This window comes from Fusarium solani (genome assembly GCF_023522795.1).
Source record: "Fusarium solani strain SB1 chromosome Unknown bctg00000004, whole genome shotgun sequence".
In the NCBI taxonomy this organism is placed as follows: domain Eukaryota; kingdom Fungi; phylum Ascomycota; class Sordariomycetes; order Hypocreales; family Nectriaceae; genus Fusarium; species Fusarium solani.
Genome location: NW_027072152.1, coordinates 493054 through 514450, shown reverse-complemented (window position 1 = coordinate 514450; position 21397 = coordinate 493054). Strand labels below are relative to the sequence as shown.

Below are 21397 nucleotides of genomic sequence, written 5' to 3'. Positions count from 1 at the left end.
CCCACACCAGACCTTCATCCAGCTATCCGCCTCTAAACGCCTTTGCCAACTCGCCTAGCCTTCGGGTCATTTATCTATAGCCATGGGATTGCCGTGGATGTTGTCACGGCATTGCCGCGGGCTGCATGGATCTTGGCCTGGATACAAGTCCCGACCTCCATGAATGACTTGCTTCAATTCGATCTTTGATCCATCTTGTACCTTAATGGACTTTTCACAAGGTTGATTGACACTTTAGCATCATCAAATCTCTGTCATTATGTTGCGGTCAGCTCGTTCTGCTTCTGCCAGTGGGAGGAGGCTTGTTCGTGGAGTCTGCTGTCAACACCAACTCACACGGGGCCTCACGACGCTCAAAACTACCCAGACCATCAGAAAAGATGGTGGTAGAAATTATGCTACGGCACACGCAGAGGCGGTAGCTCCTTCAGAGCCTCCAGTAAGTACACTACACTTGTTAACAAGGTCTCTTACATGCGACTTATGCTGTTTAGACACAGGCGGAGTCCTTCCTCCAGGGAGGCGCCGCTTCATACATTGATGAGATGTATCAGTCTTGGAGAGAGTCTCCAGAGTCTGTCCATGTGTCATGGAGGACCTACTTCCGCAACATGGAGGATAGATCACAGTCGCCCGCCCAGGCTGTTCAACTTCCTCCTGGCTATTTATCACCTCGGGATCCAGCTCTGCAACCTCGAGTTCATCCGTCACAAGGTAGCCAGGTGGCGGACCAGCTAAAGTTGAGCAAACTTGCTGCTGCATATCAATCACATGGACATCATGTCGCCAACATCGACCCCCTTGGACTTCGCAAGAATGGCCAGGCTCCTCACGCCGAGCACCCAGAAGAGTTGAACCCCGCCTATCACGGCTTCACTGCCGCCGACCTAAACCGGGAATTCGCTCTCGGCCCTGATCTTCTCCCTCATTTCGCAGCCCAGGGCCGCAAGTCGATGACCTTGAGGGAGATTGTGTCCGCATATGAGTCGGTGTACTGCGGCAACTATGGCATCGAGTATTCGCACATCCCAAACGCTGAGAAACGCGAATGGCTTCGTGAAAGACTCGAAGTTCCCACCCCTTTCAAGTTCTCGCCGGATGAGAAGAAGCGCATCTTGGATAGTCTCATCTGGAGCACTGGCTTTGAGCGCTTCATTGCTACCAAGTTCCCCACTGAGAAGCGATTCGGTCTTGATGGCGCCGAGGGTCTTGCTCCTGGTGTTACTTCTCTTATTGACCAGAGTGTCGATGTTCACGGTATTGAGGATATTGTGATTGGAAGCTGTCATCGAGGAAGGTTGACCATGCTGGGTACCGTCTATGGCAAGCCGCGCGAAGCGATTCTCGCCGAGTTTGGAGGACGAGTAACTGCTGATCTTCCTGGCATGGCTGGCGATGTCAAGTATCACCTTGGACATGATGGTCATCGCATCACTCCTGAAGGCCATCGCGTTTCTCTATCCCTTCTCGCCAACCCATCACATCTCGAAGCCGTCGATCCTGTCGCAACTGGTTCTGCCTATGCCACTCAGAAGCTGCGCGGCGACAAGGACCGCACCCGTGCCATGTGTCTTGCTTTGCACGGTGATGCTGCTTTTGCAGGCCAGGGAGTCGTCTATGAGACTCTTGGTCTCTCAAGACTTGACGGATATCAAGTCGGCGGCACGATCCGCATCATCGTCAACAACCAGATTGGATTCACGACTGATGCCGAGTGCTCGCGATCCACTCCCTACGCCTCGGATCTGGCGAAATACACCGACTCACCAATCATTCACGTCAACGCCGATGATGTCGAAGCCGTCACCTTTGTTTGTCAACTCGCCGCCGACTGGAGAGCTCGTTTCCAAGAGGACATTGTCGTCGATCTCGTCTGCTACCGCAAATTCGGCCACAATGAATTCGACCAGCCCAACTTTACACAGCCCATGATGTACAAGCAAGTTGCTGATCAAACTCCAACATTGGAGCTGTACATCAACAAGCTTGTGCAGGAGGGTACCTTTACCGCTGCTGAGATTGAGGAGCAGAGGAAGTGGGTTTGGGATAGACTCAATGAGAATTTTGAGGCCAGCAAGACGTACGTCTCGGAGAGAAAGAACTTTCCACCTGGTTGGGATTCTCTTCCTTCGCCAGCTTCATTGGCGATTGAGAAGTATCCCGTCACCCAAACAGCTGTTGAACATGCCACGCTCAAGTCCATCGCGGATAAGGTCAACAGCGTGCCCGAAGGGTTTGAGCTCCATCAAAGCTTGCAACGCATTCTTGCTGGACGTTTGAGCAGTTTCGATCAAGGTTCTGTTGATTGGTCTACTGCCGAAGCATTGGCTTTCGGTACCCTCTGTCTTGAAGGCCACTCTATCCGTCTGACGGGTCAGGACGTCCAGCGTGGAACATTTTCACAACGTCACTCTGTCCTGCATAACCAGGCCACGGGCGAGACATGGACGCCTTTGAACACCCTTTCTGAGGAGCAATCTCCTTATGAAGCCATCAACTCACCTCTCAGCGAGTTTGGTGCCCTCGGTTTCGAATACGGCGTGACTCTCGCAGACCCGAACCCTCTTGTCATGTGGGAAGCCCAATTTGGCGACTTTGCCAACAACGCCCAGGTGATGCTGGACAACTTCATTGTCGCCGGCGAGTCCAAGTGGCTTGATCGGTCAGGCATCGTTCTCTCCCTGCCTCACGGGTATGATGGCCAGGGAGCGGAACATTCGTCTGCTCGATTGGAGAGGTTCTTGTTGATGTGCAATGAGGAGGGCAGGTCTTGGCCGAGTGAAGAGGCTATTGATCGAGCGCATCAGGATTCTAACGTGGAAATTGTTTGCATGACTTCACCGGCAAACTACTTCCATGTGCTGCGTCGTCAGCTGAAGCGAGAGTACCGCAAGCGTAAGTCAAGAAACCTTACCATCACAGGAAATTCACTAACAGTTATATCTAGCATTGGTCATCTTCTTCTCAAAGTCTCTTCTCCGCCATCCCATCGCCAGATCCGACATCTCCCTCTTCACTGATCCCTCAGCCACCTTCCAGCCGGTTCTTGCCGACCCAGAACACGAAGCCGGCGGAATAGACAGCGAGGACAAGATCTCTCGTGTCATCTTCTGTTCTGGCCAAGTATACGCCTCTTTGGTCAAGCACAGAGCCACCAACGGCCTCCGCGATACAGCCATCACGCGCATCGAGGAACTGCACCCCTTCCCTTGGCGTGAAGTCAAAGCCAACTTGGAAAAGTATCCCAACGCGCAGAACATCGTCTGGGCACAAGAAGAGCATTACAATGGTGGAGCTTGGCACTATGTTCGCGATCGCCTAGAGGCTGTTGTACGCGAGTCGGATAGTCTGTCGGCAAGGAGGGTGTTGTATGCTGGAAGGGCTGTGAGTGCGAGCCCGGCTACTGGGTTGAAGAAGAAGCACGAGGCGGAGGAGAAGCAGCTGCTTGAGGATGCTTTCAGCGTTCAAGAATGATTTTGTGGTTTGTTGAGCGGGATGTTCCTGGGCAGAAGATGGAACACCAGATTTAAAAGGTACATTGAGACGGAACTCTCTAGATTGTAGCATTTTCAATTGAGGCATTCTCTTTATATTCTTAGGCAAAGAGGATTCCATATTTCTTGGCAAAGAACACGTTTTTAGCATAACTATCACATTGAGACCAAGGCCGTATATTGTCAAAACCCAAGCTAACAGTGGCATGCTCGAAAACGCCGACAACTTAGATGAGACAACATAGTGGAAAGGGTCATACTTGGGACTAGAAAGATTTCTCAATAATAAGTAGAGTCCAATATCTCATTTTAAGCCGATATCTCGCTCTTCATACAAACAGTCCCATTCTTTTCCACCAGCACATCCCAAACCTTTCCACCCTCAGCATCTCGTACACCATCCGTCCGGATGCTGTACGTCTCACCCGCATACAGCGGCGACATGGCCCTATACTTAATATCTCTAGGGCCCTCTCCATTTCCATGGATGTCGCGCCAGTAATTCAGGAGGTTGATGAGATTCAGGGGTCCATGAACCACCAGACCAGCGTGGTCTTCCACATTACGGGTCCAGTCTTCGTTGTAGTGGATCATGTGGCCATTGAATGTGAGGGCAGAGAATCTGAAGAGGCCAACTGGTGACCATCGAAGTTCTCGGATGGGAGCGCCTACTGTTGTCAGTGAATGATCGTGTATAGATGGTTCAGAGGACATACCCTCGCTCTTGGTTGTCAAATCCTTTACAGATGATGGACCACGAGTGACGTTCTCAAGCGGCTTTGGTGGTTCTTTGACAGCATTGAGATCAATCTCAGGTCGAAAGACCCATGATCGACGATCAGTTAAAGCCAGACCCTTTGGACCCCAGAACTCCTTCTCAACCTCGACAAGCACCATTTCTCCCGCCGAGCGACTCTTTTTTGGGACAGCACTCAATAGTCTTGTCCGCTCTTCAACCTCATCTCCAACTCGGAGGAGAGCACCACTTGATGGCTCTGACCACTGCATCTTTCCACCAGCCCACATTCTCCTCGTGAACGGGGCAGATGCATTAAATGTCCTGTCCGTTCCATCCGCTCCAAGACCTCCCTCAGTACCATTAGGCGTGAAATATGCCAGATGATAACCCGGAGGTACAGGAGTTCCAGCTACTGGCGCATTCTCAGAAACGTCTGTGCCGTTGAGGTTGGGACGGCCAAGTGTGAGGGCGAGCTTTTGTAATTGGTTGGCGTCGATGAGTTGACGACGGACGACAGATTTGTCGGCAAAGTTCTCAAGAAGATAGGATGCCGCATCTGCAGCAGTGGCCTTCTGTAGATGTGAAGAGACCGTGAGGCCTCGTCGCTGGCATGATGCTGCATGAGCAATGCGGCCGGCTTGACGGAGGTGGATCGATTTCGTCATCATGATCTCGCTTCTCAATGACTGACAATAGATGGATAGGTTCAGTTGAAGGACCTGGTCAAGGTATATGGCGGGATTTCCATGTATGTATAACACTCAACCGGTAACCAGCCAACAAGACGACGGAGTCAGTTCGGTCATGGTCCGGGTGGAGAACGGAGGTGGAACCGGGGCTCCCGGCCGTGGTCTCGGCTACTTGAGCTCCCCTCCAAGTAACCGAAGTAGCCGGTCTCCACCAAAGACTCGGATGTCATCTCCGGAGTTTGATTCACAGCGAACGGCCCAGGATATTGAGACTCTCCATCTGCATCGGATCATTCGCCTGCAGCACAAGGCCGAGATCCGCCATGCCGTCATCGCCCTCCCAAGGTCCATACAGAAGATTGAAGTATTGGTCTTCAAAGACTCTTGTCTGGGCCTGCGTCTGCGGGGTGGGAAAGTCATGTGTCCGCTCTCCTGGGCTGGCTGCATCTGCACTTCCTTGCTGGTCTTCCGAAGTCGCTCCTGATTCAAGGTCGGCGATGCTGTGAATCGGTGCGTCGCTCCGTGTTGCGCCGTGCAGTCGCTGGGCAATTGACACGTCGAGGTATTGGAGAAATAAATCCAGCACGTTGTTGTTGATCCTCCAGTACTTCTGGATCTCTTGCAGGCCGAGGAGGCACATCTGCGCACGATGCTCTGCGATTCGCCGAGACACATCGACGCCTCGTCTTATGCTGATGGCATGGATGCATAGAGCGGCAAATAAACTCGTAATTCTAATAGCCGGTCAGCATATGTACCTCTTTCCATTTATTTATCCAACTTACAGGTGCATCTGTCCATAGCGAAGCGTTCCTTGTGCGAGCATGTCCTCGGCGATTCTACTAATCTTAGATGCAGCCGCCACAGCGATCTGCCCGCTCTGTTCGTCTTGGCCGTATCTGAGGAACTTGTGTCGATAGATGAGGATCCGAAGATGGCTTCACAAGCACTATTAGTAACGGCTTCGGCTAATGACAGAAATAACATACTTGTAGGCAAGGTGTAACAGATGCGCCCACACTGACGCTGTACCATCCTCGACACCGCGGTTCATATCCTCTGGGAGATTTGCCCTCCAGTCTTCCAGTGCATCACCGACGTCTTGTATCTGCTCAGGGGTCGACGGTTGCCTGCCAGGCGAAAAGTGCACATCGACTACCCGGCCAACTATTCCAACGAGTTAGTACTTGACATCAATTCAGATCTCCCTAGTAACTCACGTATTCTTGCAACATCTACCATCTTAATGGCATACGTTATGTGCTCCGGCTTACAGCAACCAAAGGGTGAAAAGTCTGGGTGTTCGGTTTCAGACTCCAGATCCGACGGGCTCAACGGCTCGATATCGCAGTCGTCATCTCTGATCCTGCTGGGAAGGCCTAATGAAGCAGCCGCTTGTCGCTCTCGAACCTATATGGGTTAGAGGGTTATCTCATTACATGCGAAGGTGACTCACGTAGATAGACCACCAGATCCGCCTCCTAAGACGAGCCTTTTGGGGATCTCTGGTCGTGAACCGCGGCCTTGAAAATGTCAGTCGCTGCTTCTTCAGTACAAGCTTAGCAAAGAGCCAACTCACGATCTATGGAGCCCATATGACTCTGCCACGCCAATGACAACTCCTAGCCAATACCGCACATCCCTAACATCAGAGGGACCGCCTCGCCAGAAACTCATAAGAAACAGCGACTGGATCAGGGTGATCTCATCCTTTTCCCAGTCGGCATGAAAAAGGAGTCTCGCCCGGGTGTATAGCAATGATTTGGCCTCTGTTCTGTCGCTGAAACCCATGGAGGTGATAGTCGCATTGTCACAGTACGTTGCCCCGATGAAGAGCATGGACTGCATTAAAAGGTATGAGACCTCGGACGCAGCCAGTTGGCGAGCGAACTCTGCCCTATCCAGGATTGGGAAGCATGGGTGAAACCAAGTGAAGTAGGCTTGTAAGGCTGGAGTACAAGCTTGCAGGTCGGGTAATGTGAGGGCACCCTCATCACGGAGATATCGTGATGTTCCCACACTGAGGCGATCGATACTGGCGGGAGATGTCCCCTCGGGCATGGATTGAGGGGTGCTGTTGATGGGAAAGAGGAGTCGGGCCTTTTGCTTGCTGCCATTTTGATCATCTTGTTCGTCAGGCTGTTCTCCTATACGAGGCATTCCAGGAACCAGGGTAAGAAAGTTGGATTCGCCAAAGAACAAGTTCCCAGGTGCTGCTGAATCTGTTGAAGGTGAAGGACTCCTGGCCGGTATTCTGGTATCGGCAGCATCTCTTTCAGTCTGGGGAGTTGCGCCTGATGCCACTGTATGAACAGATGACGTCGGCCGATGAGAGAGGAGTCCTCCATCGCTTCCCTGTACACTGGGGCTCAAAGCAGAAGGTCTTTGTTTTTCAATCTGCTTCTGGCGCTTGTTCTTCCGTGGATATCTAGACTAATTGTTAGACCAATATCCAATACAAGGAGTATCAAGTCAACTCACCTTCCCCGGCGAGACGGCAACACCTCACAGTTGACCCCTGAAGAAGCACAATTGGAGCAGGGATGGCACTCCGTGACATTGCATCTCACCCGCCGAGAGTTGCACTCACGGCATGCATGCTTCGCGCGGGCACGTTTGGCAGTGCCGGTAGCCGTCGAGGCGTCATCGGTAGCCGCTGATGGGAACATGTTGCATCGATCGGTGTCTTGGCTTGGATCAGCAACAGTGACACTGGCCATTCGGCTTATTTGGCAGAGTAGCCGGGGGAGAATGTCTTGTTATATGAATGTGAATTGGTAAGAGAATTGGTAAGAGTCAAGACCCGAGCTTCGGGAGGGACATCCGGCGATGACATTCTTATGGGCCCACTTTTCCCAGAGGCAAGTAACCGAGGACAGATGAGATCAATCGATGTTCTTAGAGGAGAGATATGGGGTTGGTGGATTCAATATGCAGTCATTGGTTATCCTTATCGTTTCCATGACATGGTTGGCCTGGTTTATTCTCCTTATCAACATGCAGGCCTCGTCGGTTTGAATAGTGTGTACGTACCCCCCGCTCTGCGTGTAAGTGGGTGAGTTCATCTACCAGTCATGGTGTGAAGACTTCAGTTTTAATCAAGAAGTTCTGTATTCTATGTACTTTTTAAACACTTATCCCTTGTCTAGTAACTCCTGGGGAGCTGAAGCACCCTCTCGCTGATAAAGTTCAAAATCATCTCCCTGCTAATAGGCGCAATCCTCGGCACAAGACACTCGCGGAACCACCTCTCAACATCATACTCCATGGCATATCCCATACCTCCGTGTGTAAGGACCGCCCTCTCGCAAGCTGTAAATGCTGCCTCGGCGGCCATGTACTTGGCGCTGTTGGCCGCGACACCCACCTCGTCCTGCCGGATGGATGAGTCCGTCTTGCTCTGGTCGTAGAGTCGTGCAGCGTGGTAGGTTGCAAGCTTGGCGCCCTCGAGCTTCATGTAGGCGTCAGCTAGGGGGTGTGCGATGGCTTGGTTCATTCCGATTTGGCGCTTGAAAACGACACGCTCACGGGCGTATTCGCTGGCCTTCTTAAGGGCTGCATAACCCAGACCAAGGGCCTCGCCAGCAAGGAGACAGCGCTCAGCGTTCATGCCGTGAAGGATCATCTTGAAGCCCTTGCCTTCTTCGCCAATCAGCGAGTTGGCAGGGATCTGGTAGTTGTCGAAGAAAACCTCGTTGGCGTCCACAGCACGACCACCCATCTTCTTGATCTTGCGCAGATCAAGACCAGGCTGCTCTCGGTTCAGGTCGATAGAGAACAGGGAGAGGCCTTCACTCGGCTTCTTGACTTCCTCAAGTGGTGTTGTTCGAGCAAGAAGAATCATCTTGGAGGCAACCTGGGCGCAAGTGATCCAGATCTTCTGACCAGTGACGCTGTAGGATCCATCCGAGTTCTTCTTTGCCGTGGTGCCCAGTCGGAGAGTGTCGAGGCCGGCGTTTGGCTCCGTAACACCAAAGCAGACTCGCCACTTTCCAGACACAATGTTGGGGACTGTCGTTTCCAGCTGTTCTTGAGAACCAAACTTGGCCAGGGGTTGTGTCGCATAGACGTTGGCGTGGATTGACTGCGCACCAGCCATTCCAGCTCCAGACTCGGTGATGGTCTGCATCATCATAGTCGCCTCCGAGATGCCCAGACCAGAGCCTCCCAGGGACTCGGGAAGTGCGATTCCCAGCCATCCGTCTTTCGCAAGCGCAGCGTGAAACTCCTTGGGGTCTTTCTCCTCCTGGTCATGCTCCTGCCAGTAGGTGTTGGAAAACTCCGAACAGACCTGGCTCACCGCTTCTCTAACCATGAGTTGGTTCTCAGTGAAGCCAGCCATCCCCATAAGTCTCCGTGAACTTGTTGTTGAAAAGGCATGGCTCCGTCCAGCCTGAGCGCGGGAAGCTGAGAGGGTAGGGCGACTCAAGCGCCAGAGTTGATTCGCTACTGATCGTGACATGTTGAAAGATTACTGAGGATGAGATGTGATACTGAGTCTGAATGTCTGGAGATGTGAGCTTCATTTATTCATGAACACGATACTCTCTCTGCACTTACAAGAACCCTAGTTGCCGAATCACCAGTTCAATCGCAAGGTAGTTGACGGCGACGAGTTGTGGAGTAACATGACATATAGCCGACTCAGTGGACAAAGTGTGGGGGCGCCCAGAATGGCCTCCATCTTGAGTAGCCGAATTGGCTACTTCAAACGCCCAATTATCTTTCAATTAAATTCCAAATCCGGTAGGGATAATGATTCGGCGATTCGGGCGCCTTTTCCATAATATCAACGGCATCTTGGGCGCCGACCCCGATGACCTTGCCGGCTCCGGTGGCGCAACGCCCTCGGTTCCGGGGGCATCACGGCTCCGACATGGTATAGAAAACGCCGACTTGTCAGGAGTAGTCGGACCATGATTGATGTATAGAGAAGTGTTGCTTGTCCTTCAAGTACTTCAAATAGGGCAGTTGATCTAGCCATTCGTTCCACTTCATATCCGGCTTCTCTTCATTCTCGGAGCACTCCGCAATCATGGCGCAAGATACCCAAGTAGCCGTTCAGTGTCTTCCAGCTCTTACAGAACACCATAAACACCAAAAGTTGGTACCAAAACAAAATATACAATATCCGAAATGGTTTGGCGGATCAGCATCATGTCTGGCCGTCATATGCTCACATCCTCTTGATCTGGGTGGGTGGTCTCCTTGCTATCCTTTCAGGATACCGAGTAACTGACTTGTCATGATTTCTAGTCAAGGTCAGGCTTCAGGCTACGCCGTTGTCGGAAAGAAAGAACGTCCTGGAGACAATAGTTCATATCCTTCGCAATGAGGGTGTCTCTGGTCTATACCGGGGTGTAAGTGGCTTCAAAGATCAATTAGATGCCAGTCACTAACTCAAGGCATAGCTATCAGCAGGCTTGCTTCGTCAATGTTGGTCTTCTTTTGATGATTGGCATCCCTTGTGCTAATATCAGAATGTAGTGACTTACGGGTCCACGAGATTCGCCATCTACGAGTCCATCAAGGAACAGTCTTCGAAACATGGGGGTGGTCCAGCACCCATGACCATCCTTCTCCCAGGTGCCTTTCTATCTGGTGCATGCGGTGCCCTCGTCGGAAATCCGGCCGATCTTGCCAACGTGCGCATGCAAAACGACCGGTCCCTTCCGCCGTCTCTTCGACAGAACTACCGCTCGGTATTTGACGTCCTTGTTCGCGTCGCAAAGACAGATGGTCTCCAAGGCTACCTCCGCGGTGTCTTTCCCAACGCTATTCGGGCCGGTGCCATGACAGGCTGTCAACTTGCCTCCTACGATGGCATCAAGCAGTCTTTGATAGACAACTTCAGTCTCAAGGATGGTGCACCAACACAACTGCTAGCCTCGCTTCTGGCAGGCCTCTTAGCCACAACAATATGCAGTCCCATCGATGTGATCAAGACACGCACCATGAGCCAGGGCGGTTCAAGTTCCATTGTCGGCATGATGACGGAATTGACGAGGTCTGAGGGGTTGAGATGGGCTTTCAGGGGGTGGTTACCCAGTTTTGCGCGGTTGGGACCGCATACAGCTGCGACACTGTTGATTCTGGAGCAGCATCGGCATTTGTATCGAGAGTATGTATCTCGAGGAGTAAAGCAGGATGAGCTATTGTAGGAATCGGGCATGGGTGTTTTCAAACACGCAGGCCAGAGTTAGTTGAAGGAACCAGGAGGCTTTAGTACGGGCGCGCTCAGCAGATGTGCTGGTATCCCACCTGACGCCTAGATCTCGATCTTGAGGCCTCTCGTAATCCACCCCTTTATACGGTGTATTTCTCAATGTGCCTCCTAGTGTTCCACGCATCATGACCCTCTCTAGCCGTTCATACCTACCCATGAAATAGAAGCTTAAGCGACCAGTAACTGTGCACCGTATCCTGCTCATCGTCCGATAAACCATTCTTCCGCAGATGGATCTGTTGGCCGGAGACTTCTCGTGGCTTAAGCTTAAAGTTGTGATTTTAATCCACCCTCAAGCACCGTTATAGGTACACGATCTGCTCGGCAGGGGAAACGCAAATCTGCTTAGTTACCTCTCATCTTCATCGGCGCTTCTTCAGGTAACATTGTTGAGCTTCAAGCAACTTGTCCTTTTGAGTTTTGTGAAAGAGGGGAGGACAGGTCTGCTCTCCTTTCGGCATGAAGTTACAAAAGCCCATCGACGGCCACTTGGCTGTCGCAGCTTGCTTTCCAATACTGTTCGCATCCTCCTCATCGCCGCCACCATGAAGGTCTCCTTCGCAGCACTCGGCCTGCTGCTCATCAGCGCCGCGCAAGCCCTTCCCCTGCCCGAAGCCCACAAATGCCGCGTTGCCAAGGTGCAGAACAGCACAGCGCCCGTCACCAAGAGCCTCCACAAAAGAGATGTCAAGGGCTGGAATGCCCTCCCCGGACTTGCAACGATTGACGATATGGTGCTGGGAATTTTCTACGACTGGGCAAGGAAGGTGACAGCCAAGAAGCAGCGTGAGTGAACACTTGACAATAGCCTGCACTTTAGGGTAGGCAGAAGCTCACAGATGCACAGCTATAAGCAAATGGCATGACAAGGAGAATAACCGGTTCGAGAGCAACAGCTGGGCGCTCAGTCCCCACGAAGTCAGTGTTCTCGAAGCGTGGGTCGACGAGACTGGCCAACCTGCCTGGTCAACTGAGGCAGATGTCTTCTCCAAAATTCCGCATGGTCGTAAAGAAAGTTAAGATCCGACACCAGGACGACTACGCTAAGTTAAGCCAATAAAGAGTATTCACTATATAGCCTAACTATGAGCTAAATGAGAGATAACAATGAGAGATAATATCATGAATCTCTGAATATTCTATTTAGTTACCTCTATTATTTTTCTCATATTTTATTTATGATATTTAGGGACCGGTTTGCGTTAGACGACTGCGTGGCTCCCATCCATTGTTCCAGGTTAGTTGCATCGCCACGTCGGGCACCGCCACACCTGCTGGCATCAAAGACAGCCCAAGCCCAATCACCGCCCCAGATGACGACGCCTTTTTCTTTCTTGGACGGGATGCAAACATTGGGTCAATCAAGGTCGGTCATGGCGGCTGAGCTGAGTAAGAGGCAAGGATGCCTCGGCGCGTTCCTTATATCTAAGAGGTTGCTTGCTAGCAATTGACGCTCCTTTCAACTCAAGTGATTCCCCACATTGTGCCCCTCAAGTGCCGCTCCACCATCACCACGAATACCCAGCAGAGGCAGCCCAGCTCACGACCCAAGACTTGCAGCTGGTCTTGGCTTTTACTTATAAGCGCCGTCTTTGCGCTCCTTGCTGCATTGATTCTTCACAATACATCCCTCCTAAACATCTTCACTCCATCCACAATGGGCGGCGGTCCTGAAGGCTTCCGCACCGTAGCTTACTACGTCAACTGGTACGAACCCACCCTTGACCGTAGATACCCATCGACTAACGTCATCTCAGGGCCATCTACGCCCGGAAGCATCGTCCCCAAGATCTTCCCGTAGAGAAGCTCACCCACGTTCTCTACTCGTTTGCCAATGTCCGCAGCGACACGGGCGAGGTGTAAGCTTGAACCCCATCTCTACCCGCCAGATCCGCTTTACTTACCATTGGATGATGCTCTAGCCATCTCACCGACGCTTGGGCGGACACCGACATTCACTGGGAGGGCGACTCTTGGAATGATTCCGGCACCAACCTTTACGGTTGCATGAAACAGCTCAACCTCCTCAAGAGGCGCAACCGTAATCTCAAGATCCTCCTCTCAGTCGGTGGATGGACTTATAGCAGCAACTTCAAGGCTCCCGCGAGCACCCCGCAGGGTCGTGACACGTTTGCCAGAAGCTGTGTCGACTTGCTTAAGAACCTCGGTTTTGACGGTATCGACATTGATTGGGAGTACCCTCAGGATGCAAACGAGGCGAGAAACTATGTCGAGCTGCTGGCTGCCGTCCGCCAGGCCATGGACGCCTACGCCCAGACCCTGAGCCGACCTCACCACTTTGAGCTCACCGTGGCTTGCCCCGCGGGCGCGCAGAACTTCCAGAAGCTAGACATCCGCGGCATGGACCAGTACCTGGATTTCTGGAACCTCATGGCCTACGACTACGCTGGTTCCTGGGACTCGTCGGCCGGCCACCAGGCCAACCTGTACCCGTCGCGCGACAATCCCTCATCCACTCCCTTCTCGACCTCAGCCGCTCTCGACTTCTACGTCCGCAGCGGCGTCAACCCCCAAAAGATTGTCATCGGCATGCCCCTCTATGGCCGCTCTTTCGAGAACACCGACGGTCCCGGCCGCCCATACCAAGGCATCGGAGAGGGCAACTGGGAGCGCGGAGTCTACGACTACAAGAACCTACCCCTCGCGGGCGCCCAGGAGTACAACGATAACGCCTCCGGTGCGAGCTACTGCTACGACCCGCAGCGGCGCACCATGGTCACGTACGACACGCCGCAGATGGCGTGGGCAAAGGCCGAGTACATCAAGAAGTGGCGGCTGGGAGGTGCCATGTGGTGGGAGAGCAGCGGCGACAAGGAGGGCGATCAGAGCTTGATCACGACTGTGGTTAATACTTTTGGAGGACCGCAGGCGCTCATGAGGCAGGAAAATTGCATCGAGTATCCGGCAACCAAGTATGATAATCTGCGCAATGGGTTCCCGAACAACTAAGGATAAGGGTAGCTTGGAATAACAGGCCGGAAGATAGCTGGACAGGGCACCCAAATTGACGCACAAAGAGCATGAATATATGAAGTTTTCGTCAATGAATTTAAACAGATCCGAGAATACATCTTTCAATACCTACGTAATACTGCTATTGACACTGACAGCTGACAAGGCAATCCGCTCGCCATCAAAACAGTCTTGATCGGCATCACAAGACCTCATCCTAAGCTAAGCTAGGTGTAACGAAGCGCGCAAGGATATTGGGTATGATCCAGGCGGCCGACGCAAAAGTCCTGGGATGTCCATCAGGTTTCCAATCCTTACAAAGATGAACCAACAGCTCCCAGGATGGAATGATCATCCACCCGATTTCCAGCCAACAAGAGGCCCCGAGTCGACATCTGGAACAGGCCTTGACCAGGACTTGATTTTCTGACCAAGGGGTTCTAACTTTCAGGCAGTTTCACGGAGAAAAGCCGCTGCCATGCGACCATCTAGGAACAGAACCAACCACATGGGTGAAGAAAAAGGTGATACACAAGAAAGGCAGAGAGGTATAAGCATATCTTGCTCGAAGGATCATGGATGAAATCTTGAATCTTATAATAGTTTTTCTCACTTTAGCATCTCTATTCATTTTGACAGTCGTGACCTTTGAGGGGAGTTAGAGGTGTTGCTGTTATTTCTCCATCCATGTGCCAACACCACCAACACCACCACCGCCAGAGTCAAGAGAAACGGAGCGCGGGCGGCCGCCTCTTCGGCACATGTGCTTTTACCAGGAACTAGCGAATATGCTTAAGTCAAGAAACCCCCGTGGCACACTTCCGGAGAAAGGAATGCCTTCGTTGTCAAAGTTGGGCTGTTGGTTGATCGTAGGATCGCCATCTTGCTGATCATGACGTCGCGACAAGCACAGCCATCTCGCCTTGAGTAGACTGCAATGCCCCTTGGAGGCAGCCGTATTTATGCAATGGGTTTGTCTCAATTCCTATTGCTTTGGTCCATTGATTTATCGTATCTCGTCCATGTTTTCTCTGAAGACACTGATAACTGCTCAAGTACAACCTGAACTTTGCCAAGCATCATGAAGTTCCAAGCGCTGTCAATACTTGCGCTTCTTTCACTATCTGTCTCTGCACAACAAGTGATAGGGTATGAACAGCTATCTCGCGAGTTTTCTAACACTAACAACGTTCAAGCAACGGAAACATTACAGTCGCATTCTTTGCCGACGATGAGGAAGACTCTTGCCAAGCCGACGATGCCAACAAGACGACAACAGGCCTAGTCCTCACCACATCTGACCTACCGAGCGCGTACACATGCTTCAACCTCTCAGACATCTTCTCACAATCCAACGATACTGGCTTCATGAACGCTACCTGGAAAGTCTACGACTTGGACTACAACCTTCGCGAACCCAACGGCGTGCACTGGCTCCTCCGCAACCGTGACAACTTTGACTCCAAGGCCAACTACTCCCGAGTCTGGTACGAGCAAGTCAATCAAACAGGAGAGATCAAAGCCGGCGAGGACGCGCCGTGGGTGTTTTACATCTACGCGTTTGAAGACTGTGAACAAATGCTGGCCGGAAGCGATGACCCTTATGAGAGGTGGCCTTGGTTCGAGAACAGCTGCCAGACCGAGATTGGCGGTGAGTGTCGGACGGTCCCGTACTCGATCAAGAGCTTTGCGATCCATCAGTCTTTAGCGTACAACATCGGACATGGGGGTTGTGAAGAGTGGGCGTTCTTGGGAGCTGCATCGAGGGTTGGTGAGCGTGTTTCGGCATTGGTTGCACTTTCAGTGAGCTTGACGGCCTTGTTCCTTGCGTTTTAGTGAGATACTTGTGATGAGAACATCTTTTAGCGTTATGATTGCTGTGAGTGCGCTCTTCTGAGGCATTGGCCAAACAGGCATTCAGTGGGGAGTCCAAGGCGAGAGGCAGAGCAGCACATGAAATGATACCACATGAGATTCAACACATCGATATCTCGCCATCGTCCATTCTTGCATCTTGAACTTACTTGAAGAAAACAAGATTCCAAAGCGTCCGAGAACTGATGACGAGTTCTGAAGCATACTGGCCGCGGCTTGAGAAGAGCTGCAGTGTGAGCCACATGTGGAGCACAGCAAGACCACGTGATCTCATACCAGCCACATTCAGCCTCGGTGGCCCGTGCTCGTAGCTTGGAGCTGCCAGAAATTTTCTACGGGAAAAAAGTGCGAAAACTCAGTCTCCAGCCATCACCAACACCCTTCGAGACGCGGAACCCCCCTCCAATTGCGGCACCGGCTGGGACCAAGACAAGATGTCACACATCGACTACGCTCTCTACGAATCCCCTGTGGGCTATGCCCTCTTCAAGGTGGTGCATCAGCAGGATGCGGTGGGGTTGAAGTTGAAGGAAACCCAGGCTGCTGCCAACGACCTCGCCAAGTTCGGCAAGATGGTCAAGCTGGCCAATTTCAGCCCTTTCCGGTATTTACGCCTTGCGCCTGTGGTGTAGTATGACTCGCGATGCTAACTATAGACCCAGGGGCCACGTCGAGGCTCTTGAGAACATCAACCTCGTCTCCGAGGGTATCGTGTCGGACTACCTCAAGTCCGTCCTCGAGCTCAACCTTCCCCAAACGAGCGGCAAGAAGACCAAGGTCGTCCTGGGCGTCTCCGAGAAGAACCTTGCTGGTGCGATCAAGGCTGTCTTCCCCGGAATCGAGTGCGAGACTGCCGACACCTCTGAAATTGTCGGAGACGTGATTCGCGGTATCCGACTGCACGCCGACAAGCTCCTCGGTGGCCTCAAGTCTGGCGATGTCGAGAAGGCCGGTCTGGGTATGGGTCACGCCTACTCTCGCGCTAAGGTCAAGTTCAGCGTCACCCGCAACGACAACCACATCATCCAGGCCAGCGCGACCATCGACTTCCAGGACAAGGGTGTCAACCAGTTCTTCATGCGCGTCCGCGAGTGGTACGGATGGCACTTCCCCGAGCTCATCAAGATTGTCTCCGACAACCTGACCTACGCCAAGCTTGTCCTTGCCATTGGCGACAAGAAGAGTCTCAACGACGACAAGCTCCACGACATTGCTGCTCTCCTTGGCGAGGATGGCGAGAAGGCTCAGGCCATCATTGATGCCGCCAAGGTGTCCATGGGTCTCGACATCTCTCCCGCTGACCTCGAGATTGTCCACGGCTTCGCCGAGGCTGTCGTTAAGCAGGCCGAGAACCGCAAGTCGACTGCGCTGTACCTCGAGAAGAAGATGTCCAACGTCGCCCCCAACCTCCAGACCCTGATTGGCACTCCTGTCGCCGCCCGCCTGATCTCGCACGCCGGATCCCTGACCAACCTCTCCAAGTACCCTGCCTCTACTCTGCAGATTCTCGGTGCCGAGAAGGCCCTGTTCCGTGCCCTCAAGAGCAAGAGCAACACCCCCAAGTACGGTCTCATCTACCACAGCAGCTTCATTGGTAAGGCCGGTGTGCGCAACAAGGGTCGCATCTCGCGATACCTCGCCAACAAGTGCAGTATGGCCAGCCGTATCGACAACTTCTCTGAGGAGCCCTCCACTCGCTTCGGTGAGGCTCTCAAACAGCAGGTTGAGGACCGGTTAGAGTTCTATGCCACTGGCAAGAAACCCGCCAAGAACTCCGACGTCATGGTAAGTGGAATTGCAGCCTTTGAGGTTGAACAGTGCTAACTATTTCAACAGAAGTCCGTCATGGACCTCATTGACGACGGCGACGATGCCAATGAGGACGAGGAGATGGCCGATGTCCCTGAGCCCGAGTCCGCCAAGAAGTCCAAGAAGGAGAAGAAGGAAAAGAAGGACAAGAAAGAGAAGAAGGAGAAGAAGCGCAAGCGAGATGAGGAGGAAGCCCCCGCCTCCAAGGAGGTCGACGGCGAGAAGAAGAAGAAGAAGAAGAGAAAGTCGGAGGTTGCCGATGACGAGTAAAGCTCCTCGGATCGCTTGACAGCCCCCTGGGCAAGCCATCGCCTCCACAAGGGATGAGTATGCTCCAGGGGCCGCCGAACGTTTTGGAAACGAGGACAATGGGAGACGATGTCATGGAGAGTCCTCAGTCACGACAGACGTGCTGGAGGGCGTCAACCACCATCTGCCGACACGCTCATCTTTGCGAAGCTCGGCGAAGAAGGTGGTCATGGCTGCCGGCCTCGACACCTCACTCCCGCCAGAGTTGTACATTGCCAACACACTAGAGAAGCGGCGAGCGTGGGAGAGGTCAGCCTCCCAAGGTTCTTGTGCACTTTCTTGAGAGGAGTTTGTAGGATCTGGCTTATATGGCTTTTGGGCGTTTTGAGGGCATTTGGCTTGATGTAAACCTGTTTTTCACTACGAGGGAGAACTCATACCCTTTGTTTCAAAAACACGCAGTTCACTGAAGATGCAGTGTGTCATGATGCTTCTGTGCATGTGTGAATCCCATGGCATTGGATCCATTGACTGACCCGTGACTTCAGCTGACCTTGCGGTGGACCTCGGTGAGGCAAACTCAAGGTGTGGTGAGGAGCCCCACCAGGGCAAGCAAGGCTCTGGCGAAATGAAATTTTTCGAGGCTGGGCACAATTGTTTTACGCGAGGCTGCGAAATTATTTGCGATTCACACGACGGATTGGGCTTGGCCTTGATGGTACCTGCAGTAATTTCGTGCATGTCGATATCCAAAATGCTGTCGCACGAAGGATGGATTGCAAGCGATGGATGCGCATCTTGCTCTAGTCGCAGTCATCCAACATCTTGGTGGCAGCACTTCATCGCTTCCAGTCAGATCCAGTGTCTTGATGGCAGCATCGTCACTTGGAGCACGGCAGAGTCAAGTAGGGGGAATCATCATGTGTTGTCGTCTCAATCAAGCATGCATTATCTCAGAAACTGGATGTGCTCTATGCTACAGCCTTCAACGCCCATTTTTGGCACCCAATCCGTTCCGTCATCAATCCCAATCAAATCCCTTGGTCATGCATTTATTGCTTGTCGAAGACGTAGGTCAGGTGGCAGCGACCACAGTACTGACGGTCCTGCATGGCAGCCATGAAGACACCAGCGCCGCACTGCTTGCTGTCAGTATTTGTCACGAAAGAGGATGTGTTGGAGAGAACTCACAGTGTCGCTGGGGCACTCGCGTCGAAGTCGCTCGATCTTGCCATCAGAGTCGACCTTGTAGTACTTGAGCACAGCCAACTTGGTCTTCTTGCGCTTGTGCTTGATCTTCTTGGGGGTGGTGTAGACCTTCTTCTTGCGCTTCTTGGCACCACCACGCAGGCGGAGGACCAGGTGGAGGGTGCTCTCCTTCTGGATGTTGTAGTCGCTCAGGGTGCGGCCATCCTCGAGCTGCTTGCCAGCAAAGATGAGTCGCTGCTGGTCCGGGGGGATGCCCTCCTTGTCCTGGATCTTGGACTTGACGTTGTCGATGGTGTCGGAAGACTCCACCTCAAGGGTGATCGTCTTCCCCGTAAGGGTCTTGACGAAGATCTGCATCTTGCCTAACTGAGACTGTTAGAATTCAGGTCTTGGTGTTGAAGGTTCTGGTGATGGCGAGTCGCGACAATGTTCCTCCCGCGACTCGAGGGCACACGAGAAATATGCGATCGGTTCGCGAGGAGGGGAAATTGACAACGACGAGAGTGAAATTCTCATGTGAGAGGCAATGAAGCCCTCATCATGGAAAAGGGTGTTTGCAGCATCTTTCAGACGTACCTCGACAATAATAATTATTGCCTTCCTAAGCAATCCTCAGATGGTGCGGGATGGGTTGAAGAAGATCTCTCTCGTGGTGGTGGCGGCGCCGGCTCAGAAATTCATGGGAGACGGGGGTGGAGGAGAAGTGGGGTCACATGATCTAGGGTTTCCACCTGTGCATAGCCCTTGCCCGCAAAATATTGCCCCTCGTGCGCTTGTGTGTGCGTGTGTGTGAAGCGGGTCCCCTCTCCACCACGACAAAATTCCCCTTTGCCCTACGAGCCAACCCAAAAGTGGACTCTGCCACAGAACTCCAACGCCTTTTGATAACGCACATTTCAGTAAGTCCTTCTTCTTCTTTTCTTTCCTTTCCTCGCGTGGACCTGAGTATTAACCCCCAGCAGCAACCGTCAAAATGGTCAAGAAGAGAAAGAACAAGTACGACTCCCTCCTTCGCCTGCCAGTCACAATCACCACCGCCGCCGACGATGCCTCTCGACGAGATTCTTGAGCACGCTCGCGACGCCGACGATTGACAGCTCTGGCTCTCTCGCACACTGAACACGATCGCTAACAACCTCTCAGCGGCCGAAACAAGAAGGGCCGCGGCCACGTCAAGCCCATCCGATGCAGCAACTGCTCGCGATGCACCCCCAAGGACAAGGCCATCAAGCGGTTCACCATCCGCAACATGGTTGAGTCTGCTGCTATTCGTACGTTTCTCCCTTCTTCGACCAGCTTTCGACAAAGCGCTTACAATTACAATAGGTGACATCTCGGATGCCTCCGTCTTCGCGGAGTACACCGTACCCAAGATGTACCTGAAGCTGCAGTACTGCGTCTCTTGCGCCATCCACGGCAAGATTGTCCGGTACGTTGTCCTTCCCGGGAGTGTGACAACTGCGCCTTGGTTGCGTATGTGCTTCAGATGAGCCTTGGTCGTACTTTTGGAACACTCCCTTCCACTGTCTCTCTAGCAGAGCAGTTCCCCCCTAGGTATGTTGAGTCGAAATGCTGACAAGACTCACAGTGTCCGATCTCGCGTCGGCCGCCGCAACCGTGCCCCTCCCCCTCGTGTCCGTTACAACAAGGACGGCAAGAAGATCGTCCCTACTGCCCCTAAGGCTTAAATGTGTTGAAACGGTTTGGGACTTCCCGGGGTGTCTGGTTTTATGACAAACGGTGCATTAAAAACGCATGGGATGATGACTTGGGATTATGAATCTTTGAACGGATTCCAAAATACAATCGGACGCCAAATCATGTCCACCTCTTGACAACATCTTTTGTCCACTAGAACCTGCCATTGTGATGATCTGTGACGAATGTTCCGCGTCGGATGAAGACGCAATTGCAATCCCTCGTGGACTTATTAGTGTGCATCCATTCATCGCAATTCTCTGCTCGAACTGTTGACGGGAACCGTACGATGTATGTCAAGAGAGGCGTCTCGTGGAAACAAGCAGGCAGCGATTTGTTAGGTGCTGTAGAATTTTTGTCCATGCCAAAATGTCATTGTCCTTAATTCTGTTGAGCAATTGAAGAGCTCTAGGGCGCGGTGTTCTCCCTTTGATCT

At 52.5% G+C, this 21397-nt stretch overlaps 10 protein-coding genes across 10 annotated transcripts; 6 read left to right on the top strand and 4 right to left on the bottom strand.

The window, feature by feature from the left end:
- Positions 1-259: 259 nt before the first annotated feature.
- On the top strand, positions 260-3474 carry MRS44_007232 (uncharacterized protein; the record flags this gene model as incomplete). The annotated part of the gene is made up of 3 exons (XM_065620454.1): positions 260-439; positions 501-2895; positions 2948-3474. The coding sequence occupies 3 exons, from the start codon at positions 260-262 to the stop codon at positions 3472-3474; spliced, it is 3102 nt and encodes a 1033-aa protein (XP_065476526.1).
- Positions 3475-3803: 329 nt separating this feature from the next.
- On the bottom strand, positions 3804-4901 carry MRS44_007231 (uncharacterized protein; the record flags this gene model as incomplete). The annotated part of the gene is made up of 1 exon (XM_065620453.1): positions 3804-4901. The coding sequence occupies one exon, from the start codon at positions 4899-4901 to the stop codon at positions 3804-3806; it is 1098 nt and encodes a 365-aa protein (XP_065476525.1).
- A 265-nt stretch (positions 4902-5166) lies between these two features.
- Positions 5167-7591, bottom strand: MRS44_007230 (uncharacterized protein; the record flags this gene model as incomplete). Its single annotated transcript, XM_065620452.1, has 8 exons — positions 5167-5656; positions 5708-5860; positions 5912-6089; positions 6143-6332; positions 6379-6445; positions 6502-7350; positions 7404-7440; positions 7513-7591. The coding sequence occupies 8 exons, from the start codon at positions 7589-7591 to the stop codon at positions 5167-5169; spliced, it is 2043 nt and encodes a 680-aa protein (XP_065476524.1).
- A 476-nt stretch (positions 7592-8067) lies between these two features.
- Positions 8068-9384, bottom strand: MRS44_007229 (uncharacterized protein; the record flags this gene model as incomplete). The annotated part of the gene is made up of 1 exon (XM_046277033.2): positions 8068-9384. The coding sequence occupies one exon, from the start codon at positions 9382-9384 to the stop codon at positions 8068-8070; it is 1317 nt and encodes a 438-aa protein (XP_046129241.1).
- Positions 9385-9957: 573 nt separating this feature from the next.
- On the top strand, positions 9958-11083 carry MRS44_007228 (uncharacterized protein; the record flags this gene model as incomplete). The annotated part of the gene is made up of 4 exons (XM_046282234.2): positions 9958-10117; positions 10179-10282; positions 10334-10358; positions 10410-11083. The coding sequence occupies 4 exons, from the start codon at positions 9958-9960 to the stop codon at positions 11081-11083; spliced, it is 963 nt and encodes a 320-aa protein (XP_046129242.1).
- Positions 11084-11693: 610 nt separating this feature from the next.
- On the top strand, positions 11694-12168 carry MRS44_007227 (uncharacterized protein; the record flags this gene model as incomplete). Its single annotated transcript, XM_046279610.1, has 2 exons — positions 11694-11934; positions 11996-12168. The coding sequence occupies 2 exons, from the start codon at positions 11694-11696 to the stop codon at positions 12166-12168; spliced, it is 414 nt and encodes a 137-aa protein (XP_046129243.1).
- Positions 12169-12805: 637 nt separating this feature from the next.
- Positions 12806-14118, top strand: MRS44_007226 (uncharacterized protein; the record flags this gene model as incomplete). Its single annotated transcript, XM_046277034.2, has 3 exons — positions 12806-12855; positions 12906-13007; positions 13071-14118. The coding sequence occupies 3 exons, from the start codon at positions 12806-12808 to the stop codon at positions 14116-14118; spliced, it is 1200 nt and encodes a 399-aa protein (XP_046129244.1).
- Positions 14119-15202: 1084 nt separating this feature from the next.
- On the top strand, positions 15203-18075 carry MRS44_007225 (uncharacterized protein; the record flags this gene model as incomplete). Its single annotated transcript, XM_046283248.2, has 5 exons — positions 15203-15270; positions 15318-15772; positions 16363-16600; positions 16659-17781; positions 17833-18075. The coding sequence occupies 5 exons, from the start codon at positions 15203-15205 to the stop codon at positions 18073-18075; spliced, it is 2127 nt and encodes a 708-aa protein (XP_046129246.2).
- A 1031-nt stretch (positions 18076-19106) lies between these two features.
- Positions 19107-19620, bottom strand: MRS44_007224 (uncharacterized protein; the record flags this gene model as incomplete). The annotated part of the gene is made up of 2 exons (XM_046272233.2): positions 19107-19193; positions 19246-19620. 2 exons carry the CDS (start codon positions 19618-19620, stop codon positions 19107-19109), a joined length of 462 nt encoding a protein of 153 aa, XP_046129247.1.
- A 616-nt stretch (positions 19621-20236) lies between these two features.
- On the top strand, positions 20237-20951 carry MRS44_007223 (40S ribosomal protein eS26; the record flags this gene model as incomplete). Its single annotated transcript, XM_046277036.2, has 4 exons — positions 20237-20259; positions 20407-20534; positions 20590-20692; positions 20852-20951. The coding sequence occupies 4 exons, from the start codon at positions 20237-20239 to the stop codon at positions 20949-20951; spliced, it is 354 nt and encodes a 117-aa protein (XP_046129248.1).
- Positions 20952-21397: the final 446 nt, after the last annotated feature.